This window comes from Thalassophryne amazonica, chromosome 2 (genome assembly GCF_902500255.1).
Source record: "Thalassophryne amazonica chromosome 2, fThaAma1.1, whole genome shotgun sequence".
Lineage (NCBI taxonomy): Eukaryota > Metazoa > Chordata > Actinopteri > Batrachoidiformes > Batrachoididae > Thalassophryne > Thalassophryne amazonica.
This window is the reverse complement of record NC_047104.1, coordinates 142,960,588-142,974,214: the sequence shown is the minus strand read 5'-3', so window position 1 is coordinate 142,974,214 and position 13,627 is coordinate 142,960,588. Positions and strand designations below refer to the sequence as shown.

Genomic DNA, 13,627 nt, shown 5'->3' with positions numbered 1-13,627 from the left:
TTAATCTTAGATTTTGATTTTTTTTTTCTTGACTGTTGTTGATGTACAAATCTACAAATAAGGTCTCAAACATCTCATCTAAAGGAACTTCCATCAGCTCATCACTTAATTTGTAGCTTTGATAAACTCTGACTTTTGCTATATTTAAAAGGTGCTTGTGACTCATTTTGAAAAAAAAATTGGCACCTCCTTAACTGGATCCCTGGTTTTCCTTTCCAACAGGAAATCACAACTCTTCTACCTTTCTCTGGCATCTCTCTGGACATCCTGCCAGACAGTAGTGACTTAGGAGCTGATCTAAGTGACTACATTCATCACCGAGTTAGCAGCAGTACACAGATAGCTGCTAATGTCACCACGCCGACAGGCACGGCCCCTGATCCACTGCTCCTCAGCAAATTCAGCAGTCACTTGTCAACACGGAGTCATGGCTCTATTCTCTACCTTCGGCTGACTCTGGATCTGTTCCACAAGGGCCATCTGGCTTTGAAAGGAGGAAACTACCTAGTGGTGCCTGTCTCCCTGGCAGAGGTCAGTCAGCTATGAAGAGTAACACGTTTCATTATGTTCTCAGTGCACTTTACATGGAAATTAAAATACACCTCATATTGTGAGACATGCTGTCCTCAACTTAGCTGGTCAGTCTTTTAACACTTGTCACTTATCATGCTGAGTTATCTGCAATGAAACTGCACCTTGCCTAAAGCTGAATCAATCATGGTCTCTGATAGCAACCACATCGAATACAGTGCATACAAAAACTATTATCCAAGCATTTTTCCCCACAACAAATGATGCACTTTGGAACAATCAAGTCCTGTAAAGATTAAACAACGCCAGGAACTAAATGTTTTATATACACTGCCTCAAGCGTGTCACAGATTAACAACTGTGACAGAAGCGTTTGTACAGTGCATAATTATTCATGGTATGAAGCACATCTGAGGAGTAAGTGTTAACACGCACCCAAAGATTAGAAATATAGCGACTTAATGATTTATGGATGTAGGAAACAACAGCTAACATGTGTAGATTAGACAAACTGAAGCACAGTATTGATTTTTGAGTTGATTCAAAGATTAACTCAGAAAAATGTGACTGAATTCACTGCCTTTATTACTACTATTAGGATGACTTTGAAAATGCAAATCAAACAAACAAACAAACAAACCGACTGATTCTTGCATCTATATTATAATAGCGAAGTGGCCTCTGTGTGAGTGCATGTGTACATGTGTTTGGCTTCAATCACGGAGAAACTGGGGAGCGCTAACATTTGCCGTTTGGTATGCTTATGTATTTTGGGTCAGGCATGAACACTTCGAAAACTGAAAGTTGATAGGACTAACATTTTTTGGAGAAATTATCAATATTAACTAACAACAGTGAACAACGGATGTTGTTAATTACATCCTGGACACACATGCCATTCCAGTCGGGGGCGGTAAATCATCTTTATATTAAAAGCGAAGTGGCCTCTGTGTGCTTGTATTCATGCGTGTGTGCATGTGTGTACCTTTGAACATGGAGAAACTGGGGACATCTATCATTTGCTGTTTGGTATACTTATTTATTTTGGGTCAAGCCGCCAAAACAGAACATTGATATGACTAATATTTTTGGAGAAATTACAGATGTTACGTAATAACAGTGAACAGTGGACACTGTTAACTATGTTCTGGACTCATGCCATTTCAAATCATTATAGAAACTTTGCATAATTTATTACCACCCTTGAAAAATGTCAGCCAGCTATGTTATAAACACTACCCAATCTAGAGCCCGTGGATCCCCATGGGCAACACGCTAGTTTAATTTTATTCGTTTTTGTCTTCATTTCAGTTTCACAGTCCTGTTAAGCATTATTGCACATGGCTGTGAATAAAATATAGGAACATTCTGAATCTGCTTGTGTAAGGTGCATCTGAGTGTTGCTCTTTGTAAATTCTGAAATGCCCATCATTGGATGTTCAACCAGGTTTTTGGTGGTTTAAGGCACAAACCTTTTCTGATGCCCATGTACACTCACAAGTGTACATGGACTTATAATTCTAAAACAATTCTGGCACTTAGTGTAAAAACTCTAACTGTGTCTGGTGTACAGGAGTAGTAACACCTGCGTTGTATCGTGTGTTGCTTTGGACCTGGTGTATGATAGGTTGCAAAACCTTACTTCAGCATCACTGTTGTCTTTTTTCCATATGATTTATATGTATTTATGTTTATTAAATGGGTAAAGTGGTAATCATCAACCCAAAATTAAGTTCTCATCATACCTATGTTAAACTTAAAAACAAAAGGGGCAACACTTCTTTACATGCAAAAGGCTTATTTCTCTTAAATTTTGTTCAGAAAATTGTTTAAAATCCATGTTATTTTACTTTGCTAAGATAAACAACCAACCCGGCAGGTTTGGCTTATCAAGATGCTGATTATGCAGCATGATTATTGCACAGGTGTTCCTTGGACTTGTCACAGTAAAAGTCCACTTTAAAATGTTCAGCTGATCTTGAAAAAAGATATTTATTAGGCATTGAACTAGAGAATGCTCAATTAGTGACATGTCTGATGACTTTGCAAGCTTCACAGGAACTGGTATGTTTTCACCTTCCAAGAATTGTACACAGATTCTTGTAAAATGAGGCTGTACATTGTGACTGTGATCAGTGTAAACAAAATGTACAACAGGTTGCTTTCTCTTTCTTGAAAAAAAAACAAAAAACAAAAAAATGATGTGACAGGTCTACCTGCTGATGTGTCACGAGAGTTTTCCAGATAAAGAGGACTTTGATCGGGTGTGTCCAGTGCTAAATGTGGCACTGGCGTCTCTGCACCCACTTACTGATGAACAAATGTTCAGGGCACTGAATGCAGGCAGTGTGAATGGGGAGATGGAGTGGAAGGACTTCCAGCAGAGACTGGACAGCCTGGCTGGTTTCATGGTAAGTCTCATCAGATCATTGCTGGCAACTAATATAATTAATTTGGATTTTATTTTACATTATGTTGTATTGTAATGACCATAATTAAGTAATAATAATAAAATTTGCTTCACCAAGTGTTTTCAAGTTCTGCGCCCCCCCAACACACACACACCTCAGAAATCACTCAAAAAAAATGTGTGTGTGTGTGTGTGTGTATATATATATATATATATAAAAGTGCCACAAAATCATTTGACTCTCATTCTGTGACGGTTAATCTGAATTATGGTTTTTTTTTTCTGCTTTTCCCCCCCATACATCAAGATAGTAGAAAGCAGAATTTGTTCAGATCTTATATTGTTTTATAGTGCAGGGTTGGTAGCCAAGTGGTTAATGCGCTTGGTTTCAGTTCAGAAGGTACCGGGTTCAAATCCCACCCCTGCCACATTTCTCCATGTAATGTGAAGTTGCGTCAGGAAGGGCATCCGGCGTAAAACCTGTGCCAGTTCAACATGCAGATCCACCTTGGATTTGCTGTGGCGACCCCGAGTGCAAACAAGGGAGCAGCCAACGGGACTTACTTACTTATATTGTTTTATAACCTAATAAATAGTCTAATTTTTGTTGACATACATGACCAATACAGAATTGTAAATGCGTTAAGAGGTCATAATAGGCATTTATTTACATTCTATAGCAGAACAGATAAAAGAAAGTTTTACAGGATATTTTTGGAACAACTTAAGTCTTGACATTGTCAATTAAAGAAATGTAGACTTTTAAAAGAAAACTCAACACAGTTAATATTATTGTTTGTAGGGTGAGCATTTATGTTTCATTTTAGCTCCCTTTTGTGTGTTTTATACTTGTTATATTTTTATACAATAAACTAAACTAAAGATATATGAGGAATTTCTTCTGATGTATTTTGAGACAGATCCAATGTGGATGCCGCTTACAACTGAGCAAAAAGGGAAACTGATGGAATTCTAGTTTGAGACCAAGTCGATCGTGCAAACCCAATGACAGTATTAATATCAATGTCATTTTGCAGTTAGAAAAGACAGAAAGACAATATGGAGGATTTTAAAGACATTTCACACTGACAGAACTGTTCACAATGTTAACAAAGGCAGATCTGGCCGAACTAGAGGAGCGTTGCACATATTGAGCACATCTTGTGAATGCCAAAACTCTTACAAACTGAGGTGAAATTAGAAATATCAGTATCCAAAAGTGCATAGATTTTCTACGGTTTTATTTTTGTGGCATTTTTTTTTCTGAACACCCTGTATAGCCACATTTTTTTAATGTCACAGCCTTATTCAAAAATTAATGAAATTCGTTTTTTCCCCTCAGAATTTTGCACACAACACCCCATAATAATGGCAATGTGATAAAGCTTTTTTTTTAAAGATGTTTACTAATTTATTAAAAATAAAAAACTATGGTAGGACTATTTCATTTTCATTTTACTGTTCTCTCAAGAATTAACAATTTCACTACATGCAAGTTGCTGGGAAAAAAACATGGGGGGGGGGGCTTTTAATGGAGGAAATGCTGTATTTCAAGTCACGTATGCAATTACACTATTTTGTTTCTGTAAGTTGTTTTTTTTTTTTTGGTCAAAAAATTGGTGAAACCGGTTATTGGTTTTGGTTTGGCCTAATTAACATTGCTTTTGTGTAAGTATGTATGCATTGTTTTTCTAGGGGCAGTTCTGTGTTGACATGTTTCTCTGAGTCAGATGACTCTTCCTTGTGTTTTTAAGAGAATTTCTGAAGCTGCTGTGGTTATAGGTGAGACGCCGGGATGGAACACGAATGTTGTGCCATCCCTCCTTCAGAGAGTGGCTGGTCTGGAGAGCAGATGGAGAAAGCACTGATTTTCTCTGCGACCCGAGGTGAGACTAAATGTCACAGATCGCATGATTTGATGTGTGCTAGACAATGAATATGTTGCGAAAACATGTAACTGCACGTTATGAGTCAGCTTTGGATCGGTAGTTAGTCGTCTGTCATGGCATATTTCCACAGGAGTGGCCACGCTCTCCTGGCCTTCATGTTCTCCAGACAGGATGGCAAGTTGAACCGGCAGCAGACCATGGAACTGGGCCATCACATCCTCAAGGCTCACATATTCAAGGTAATTGTGGGGCCACTAACACAGGAACTATTTCAGGACCCAGGAACCTTTCTGCAATGTTGCACCAAGAAACCAGGGACAGTTTTAATTCTTAAACTGTTATTCCTGAACCATTATTTAGTTCTGACCTAGGCTAAATACTCTCCAGTTAGTATACAAACTGCTGAGTGGAGCCTGGAAAACTGAACGACTGAGACCCTAATCTCCCCCAGTTGGACATTTACAATAGTGCTGCTACACAGTGGAGACACCACAGGATTTTTTCATTTTTGTTTTGTTCTTGTTGTTTTCTCTTGGTGGGTTTAGGTAGCAGTGTGAATATTACTTATTTCAATTATTTAATTAATGTTGTAAATGTGCAAATATTAATTGCAAAGAAAATTCAAGTGCCTACTACATACATATCTGTTAATTTGCACATATAATACACACATGCAGTAGATGGAACTAACATCAGCAATTGTTATTAGAAACCTGTCCCATCTGACAGGCTCCAAATGTAAATGTAGAATACGGTATGAAAGGCAGTACATGCAAAATAATGTAAAACCTACACAGTTATCAAGGAATGGCACAATTTGGATTGTGGTTGCTCTTCTTTAGATGGGGTTATTCTCTGTAACTCGCTTTCAGTGTTGGACTGTTGTCCTCTGCGTTTTCATTTTCACCAGGTGATGAAAATGATAAGTTTGTTTGAATTGTTTGTTTAATTGTTTAATTTTTATTACACTAGTATACAAAACCAAACTGGCATTTGAGTGTAATAAAAACAAATACATCCAGGTGGCATTGGTGGCGGTACATGTGATTTCTTAGGTTTTTTTTTAAATCAATTTACCAAAATTTCAAAAAAATATTTTTCATGTTGTCAGTATGGGGTGTTGTGAGTAGAATCTTGAGGGAAAAATTTATTTGCTCCATTTTGGAATAAGGCTGTGGAAAAAAATGAAGTGCTGTTAATACTTCACAGATGCACTGTACTGTGCACATGCTGTTATACTGCTGGAACATAGTTCACATTCTGAAACTTCTCTCTGTCTCTCACATGTGCATCAGGGTTTGAGTAAGAAAACAGGTGTGTCCTCCAGTGTTCTTCAGGCCATGTGGGTGACTTGCAGCACAGATAGCCTCTCAGCTGCGCTGGCTTCCCTGAGGAACCTCTACACACCTAACATCAAGGTGACTCACCTGCTCTCCATAAAAACAAACAACTCACAAATGCATATAGAGATACACGTTTGCATGTTACACCACTAATTCTTTTCTGATCTTCAGGTTAGTCGTCTGTTGATGCTCGGTGGTGCCCGTGTGACCTGGTGTACAGAGATATTAGGTCATGCTCCCATCCTGTGCATTCATGCAAATTTGGGGCATTTGGAGATGGTAGCTCTGCTCCTTGAAATGGGAGCACCTGTCAATGGAACTACTGACAGCGGAATGACAGCACTCTGCTTTGCCGCTGCTGCAGGACACACCGAGGTTGTCCACCTGCTGTGCAAGAAAGGGGCCATGGTCAGTTCTGTTCAACACACAAAAGGAATAAATATGTGCTTAGAGGGCATGATCAACATCACTTGATTGGAAAAACATTGTCCATTGAAGTAAAGCACAGTGTGTATATATACATACATACACACACACTGCCAAAGCTTTTTTAAAGCACTGGTTTTGCATTCAACATTTTCAGGATCTATTCTGGAATATAGATGATATGAACCAGCCTGATCCAGGCTCTTGTAAACTCCTGTACTCATTCTATCTGTGTTCCTCTCTGTGCCAGGTGGGCCATGTTGATAAAAGCGGTCACTGTTCACTAGTCCATGCAGGGTTAAAAGGCCACACAGAAATCATCCACATCCTACTGGGGCAAGACTGGGGAGCAGAGAATCCTGCTGAGGGTCAGCAGGAGCACAGTAGTGAGATGGTTATTGGAAAGTCACAGGCTGCACAACAGGCAGCTATAGCTGCAGCTAGCATGGGACACATACAGGTAGGATACTAATGAGAAAATATTTTTAACATTTGGCTGAAATTAGTGCTTTAATGCCTGGCATGGTGCCTGTCCGTCCTCGATGCAGTAGATTAACGAGGTGCTATTTCCTGTGGTTAATGTCTGTGATTGGTTCTCAGTTTCTTGTTGCACAGTGAGCAGCAGTACACTGAACTGTAAAATTGTGTTTCTCTGCAGGCAGTAAAGAGCTTGCTGGATTTGAATGATGAACAGCTGGTGGTGCAGATGGACACTCACGACTCTCTCTGGGGAGAAACACGGTGGCATTTATCCTAAATTTAGTTTCCTCATATTTAGTTTGAGGCCATCACAGTTTGTTCTAGAATCCGACCAAGGACTTTAAGGTTTTGCATGCTGAACATATGCTTGTCTACATGATTTCTGGGCATAGCTAATTTACCATTGATTGATGCATAATCAATTATTTAAAATGTAACTGCAGGATGACAGATGTTTCCAGCAGCCAACTTACACGTTCACCAGTACATTTAGATTTTAATTTATATATATATTTTTTATTTTATTTAATTTTTGTCTTGCCAATCTGGGCACAGTGTGAGGGATATAATTGTCGTGTTTGTCTGTTTGTGTGTTTCTAAACAAGATAAACTGGTCATTAGGAAGTAGTTGGGCTGATTACATTGGGGAAATTATTCGCATAAATTTGCATGTTCTTACTGATTAAGATTTATACTGTGTGTACTGCATGTGGATGAGAATTTGCAGCTTCATTGTTGATATGATCTTTCCATATTCATGTATTCTAAACAGGGTACTTCAATGTTTGAGTTTTGGCTATATCACAACAACCTGTAGTAGTGGAAAGTTCATGCTCACATCATGGATACCATATGCAGAGTAGAGCTGCAACATGAGTGTCACTGTCACGTTTGTGGAAACTTGCATATTAATGACAGGAGCCTCATTAGTAGTTCTGACACTCTCACCGATGCTCAGTATTGGAATATTCAGAATTATATCACGCAGAGTAGATGATGCAACAGGTTTGTCACTGTGATATTTGCATACATTTCCATACTGTCTCAAGACCAGTATATTTGAAACTTGAAATTAATAGCATAGGTGGCCATGAGGACTATATGGGCTTTGAGGTAGTCCTGTGCAAAAAATTGCAAACTTATGAGAGGTGATGAGAATTTGGGAGTTTGGATAATTTGGTTAGTTTGAGTTCATGTTGCAGTATGAATGTTGCAGTGATATTTTCTCACATTTCCATATTATTGAGCATATTTTTGGCATTGTGGCTTGTCTTACCAGTGCTTACCAGTGGAAATTTCAGTTACGTGGGTACCTCATGTGAAGCTGGTGCTTTGAATGTTTTAATTAACAGTTTGCATAATAAGTACTATAATCATAGTTATTTTACACACTGTAATACCTTGGCTAGTTAATATATTTAACTTGTATAGTCTAATCAATCACAGTTTAGTGTGTTTCCATGGAGAAACAGATAATTTACATTTCAGACATCAAGCTGTCTCACCATATTAACAAGACCAAAGTGCCGTTTCTTTGCTTCTGTGTCACATTTATCATTTAGAATATTGTGCACAGCTATATGTGCAGGACCCAAGAAGCATATGTTATTGCATTGTAAAACTTTTACCATGATCATAGATGCAAGTGCAACGTGCAGAATGTTGTTAGGTCCATTTCCTGAGAGCAGGTCTATGCCTCTCCGTACATCACTATTAGAGTGTAATTCTGTTATATTTTCTCCTCCAGTGTGGAGATGAGATAAAAAGGTAGACACATAAAACCTTAACTTTTGCTTCACTGTTAGTTCAGTTGTTCTTTTAAAGATGAATGTTGTGTACAGAGTGTGTACACTCTGTACCAGCATATTCAAAAGTCATTTAAAAACTCACTAAATGCAGTTTTCACTTTCAGGATAGTATTGATGTGTTTACTTCAGTATGCAGCCACTTTTAAAATAACATCAATTATCAAAGGTACGGTACATTCCGGAAAGTATTCACAGCACTTCAGTTTTTCCACATTTTGTTAAGTTACGGCTTTATTCCAAAATGGAGTAAATTCATTTTTTTCTTCCTCAAAATTCCACTCACAACACCCCATAAGGACAACATGAAAAAAGTTTATTTGAAGTTTTTGTAAATTTATTAAAAATAAAAAACTAAGAAATCACATGAACATAAGTATTCACACGATGTGCTCAATACTTTGTTGATGCACCTTTGGCAGCAATTACAGCTTCAAGAATTCTTGAATATAATGACATAAGCTTGGTGCACCTATCTTTGGACAGTTTTGCCCATTCCTCTTTGCAGCATCTCTCAAGCTCAAGCTAAAATAATGAATGAAATCAGGCTGAGATTCTTTTCTGTTTAAACTGTTTTTGTCCAAAATGTGTCTATGATCGTGGCCTGATCTCTTTCAGTGCTGAGTGCAGCCACCAGCAGAGGGAGGGCAGAGATGTGTGCACTCCTCCTGGAGAGAGGAGCAGGGCTGGAGGTACCCAACCGCAGGGGGATGGTCCCTTTGCTCAGCGCCACCAAACACGGACACACACAGGTACAGTGTTCTGTTAGAATGTGTTTTTTTATTTTGTCAGAGGTCACAGGGAACAGTATGATTACTTGAAGTTACTCCTGTTTATTACCTGTCTATTACATGATATAACTACTGCCACTTTATATGATTATTACAGTCTGCATTATTGCATCACTTTTTATTCAAATAACATACAAAATGTGACAGCAATAATCCTGATAAGGGTTTAAGGTAATGGTTACTTTTATAATTCATTTATTAGTTTTACAATGAGCTTGGCATTTCTTGTCCAACATCCAAAAACACTTACCGTAGTTAAAACTTGTTTTGTATTGATTTAAATCTAATTGAAACCTGTTTATAATAGCAAACATCTTCTTCAAAGAGCTTAAAGTCCATTTAAGTCAACTTAACAGCATGATAAATCAGTCTATCTTTGACGTAGTATAATTTTAAAACAGCTTGTTTCTTTTCAGCCAGAATTAATACAGTTTAAAGAAATTTTCACATTGGTTTAGTCATGGCTGAGCCTCCCTATATGCTCAATATCCACCATGTGTAGGGCGTCACAAATGAAGTAAAGCCCCACCTTCCCCTTGTGTTATAGTGAATGTCCGTAATTTAATGGTAACAACCTTAATGCCAGAATGACGTGAGACTATCCTTTGGGGTATCAGAAAAAAAAACCTCTATGAGGGTGAGTTTTGAGAACAGTCAAGTTAAGTGTCTGTTCCTGATGCTACTGCTAGCAAAACTAAATAACATCTCAGATAACTGAAGGAACTTGACACTAAAAGTGTTTTAATACAAAAACAATGGCAGTGTAACAACAAAAACTTTTACTATGAAAGTCACAGCATCATTGTTCCTGATGACTGCGTTTGAATGGACAGTGGACTGAGAAGGCGTGAGCTAAAATTTTATTGGTGTTGCCAGTTTAACAACTTTGACTGTAGATTTTGTGACTTTTTGACCTTCTCTAATGACTAAAAATCTTGTCTAGTGACTACAGACACATTTGTTTTGATTTTTTTTAACCCAAGGTAAAAATATGGCCATTGGGTATTGCAAAGACTTTCCGTCCGTCTGTCTGTCTGTGATCAGCATAGGACCTATTACTGCCAGGGTCTTCAAATTCGCAGGGAGCATTCTTGGGACACAGACCTTGGACAAGTTCAAAGATGGCTAACCTTGACCTATTTTAAGTGGTCCAGTGGTCACATTCTTTTGACACACTCTTTCATTCATTACATCCATTCTCTATGTTGTCGCAACATTACATTTACAGGGTGCAATCTCAGGATAATGAACTTGCAAGACATTGAAGGTAGCTGACCTTGGCCTACTTTTACGATCAAAAGGTCACATTTTATGTTAGGGTTTGCCCACTAGGACAGTATATTGGCACTATTACATAAGTTGCCCAAGTGACGCTATATGTTGCGTTTCCTATTTTTATGCTCATACGACCGAGGGTATCTTAGCATTGCGTTTTCTATGTTCATTCAGTGTTCAATAAGACAGTACAGTAAGAATGGTACAGGATGGTCATTGTGTGATTTTGCTGGTTTAACACAACAAATATCTACAGCAAATTATGTTGATGTTATGATTCTGTGGCAACAGGCATAAAGTAGTTTATTCTTTATTAATTGCAACTTCTTGGCATCTTTATGCCAAATATTCTTTAGGCAGTGCTTACTCTTACTCAGCATCATGCATGACATGATTTATTTCCTCACAAAATATACTGCATCATCACCCTCCCCCCCAGCAGAACCAACGTGCCTGAGGCCAAAGGCTGTTAGATGATCTGTATGCTATTTTAGGATTGATTGATTTCTTCTGCTCCCAGGTTGCAGAGTTGCTGCTGAAGCATGGTGCCGACATTAACGTCAGTGACAAACAGGGTCGCACCGCCCTCATGCTGGCTGCATCTGAGGGCCATATGAGCACTGCAGAACTCCTGCTGTCCAAGGGTGAGATGTCCTGACACTACTCACAGGATCTAAACATTTTCAAACCATATGAATTATAAAAAAATATTTATGTTGTGCTACTTCAGGTGTGTCTCTGTCGTCTACGGATCATGAAGGGCTGACTGCGGTTAGCTGGGCCTGTTTGAAGGGCCAGAAAGGGGTGCTACAGCTTCTGGTGGATGCAGGTGCAGACCTAAACCACCCAGACAGACAGGGACGGACTCCTCTTGATTTGGCTGCCCTACATGGAGATGCAGATATAGTAGGTTTTATGCTGTGATTTCGAGATTAGTAGCTGATTACCCACCGCAGGGTGTGTTTGATTCAGAGACTGAAAAGAAAACTTCATCTTCACCAACAAAGCTATCACTTCCCACCTATTGTGGATTCCAGAGACCTTTTAAGGCACAACTAAGACTGCCTCAAGAAGAGACAGCTGCTATTAATACTACTGCTACAACTACTATGACTACTAAATTGCTCAATACCCTATGTCACTCCCTGTATGTCAAAATATGTGTGTGTTAAGTTTGGCTCAATTCTGCAGCACAAAAGTGTCTCTCCCCTTACGTACTACTACTACTACTACTACTACTACTACTACCACTACTACTAAAGTGCTCAGTAGCCTATGTCACGCACTGTATATCAATGCAAAGTTTGGCTAAGTTCCAAGGTGCCATTTGAACAAAAGAAGAATACAGAGACACACACACAGTTGTTTTTTTTAGTATGTAGGTAATAGCAGTTGTGTGGAGATCTATGGTAAATTCATAGGGTCAGTGTGGCATCAACAAGGATGTGGTGACCTTGTTTAGGAAAGAATTTCCTGGTACAACCTCAAATCATAAGTTGGGACGCACAGTGATTCTTAGATTTATCTGCTTCTATTGTGTTCCAGGTCTGAAATGCAGAAATGGATGTATAATAACAAATCAAATGAAGATGACCACACAAAACATAAAATATCTTGGGTTCGTGGTATCTGCAATGAAACAGAAATCAGAGTAAAAAAATTAAAACTCACTGCAGGGCCGCCCCCCACCCCTTCCATTTTCCATACTTTCACAACTTTTTACATTTTGGGTTATAAAAAAAACACAAGTGATGCAGCAAAGACACGTACATCCAGAACATGTAAAAGATGTGCTGGATCAAGAAAAATTGTACCAAAAATAGAAATAGAATGATCCGCACCACCACAGCGCCCCCATACAAAAAAGCTTTATTTAACAAGACGTGACGTTTCAGGCAAACTGCCCTTCATCAGACAGCTCACAAGGTGAAAAACACCTGTCGACAACCCCTGGCAAATATTATGGAATCACCGGCCTCTGAGGATGTTCATTCAGTTGTTTAATGTTGTAGAAAAAAAGCAGATCACAGACATGACACAAAACTAAAGTCATTTCAAATGGCAACTTTCTGGCTTTAAGAAACACTATAAGAAATCAGGAAAAAAAAATTGTGGCAGTCAGTAACGGTTACTTTTTTAGACCAAACAGAGGGAAAAAAATATGGAATCACTCAATTCTGAGGAAAAAATTATGGAATCATGAAAAATCAAATCAAATCAATTTTATTTATATAGTGCCAAATCACAACAACAGTTGCCCCAAGGCGCTTTATATTGCAAGGTAAAAGCCATACAGTAATTACAGAAAAACCCCAATGGTCAAAATGACCCTATGAGGAAGCACTTGGCGACAGTGGGAAGGAAAAACTCCCTTTTAACAGGAAGAAACCTCCAGCAGAACCAGGCTCATGGAGGGGCAGTCTTCTGCTGGGACTGGTTGGGGCTGAGGGGAGAGAATCAGGAAAAAGACATGCTGTGGAAGACAGCAGAGATCAATCACTAATGATTAAATGCAGAGTGGTGCATACAGAGCAAAAAGAGAAAGAAACACTCAGTGCCTCATGGGAACCCCCCAGCAGTCTAAGTCTATAGCAGCATAACTAAGGGATGGTTCAGGGTCACCTGATCCAGCCCTAACTATAAGCTTTAGCAAAAAGGAAAGTTTTAAGACTAATCT

The 13,627-nt window shown here is 38.7% G+C and overlaps 1 protein-coding gene across 1 annotated transcript in view; it reads left to right on the top strand.

The window, feature by feature from the left end:
• The window catches only part of LOC117532145 (protein TANC1-like), a 177,603-nt gene that overhangs the window by 127,201 nt on the left and 36,775 nt on the right, over window positions 1-13,627 (top strand). Inside the window, 11 exon segments of the mRNA XM_034195439.1 lie at window positions 223-531; window positions 2,742-2,942; window positions 4,724-4,827; window positions 4,961-5,069; window positions 6,126-6,248; window positions 6,345-6,581; window positions 6,850-7,059; window positions 7,258-7,336; window positions 9,500-9,636; window positions 11,471-11,594; window positions 11,681-11,856. Of these exon segments, the coding sequence (XP_034051330.1) occupies window positions 223-531; window positions 2,742-2,942; window positions 4,724-4,827; window positions 4,961-5,069; window positions 6,126-6,248; window positions 6,345-6,581; window positions 6,850-7,059; window positions 7,258-7,336; window positions 9,500-9,636; window positions 11,471-11,594; window positions 11,681-11,856 (1,809 nt within the window).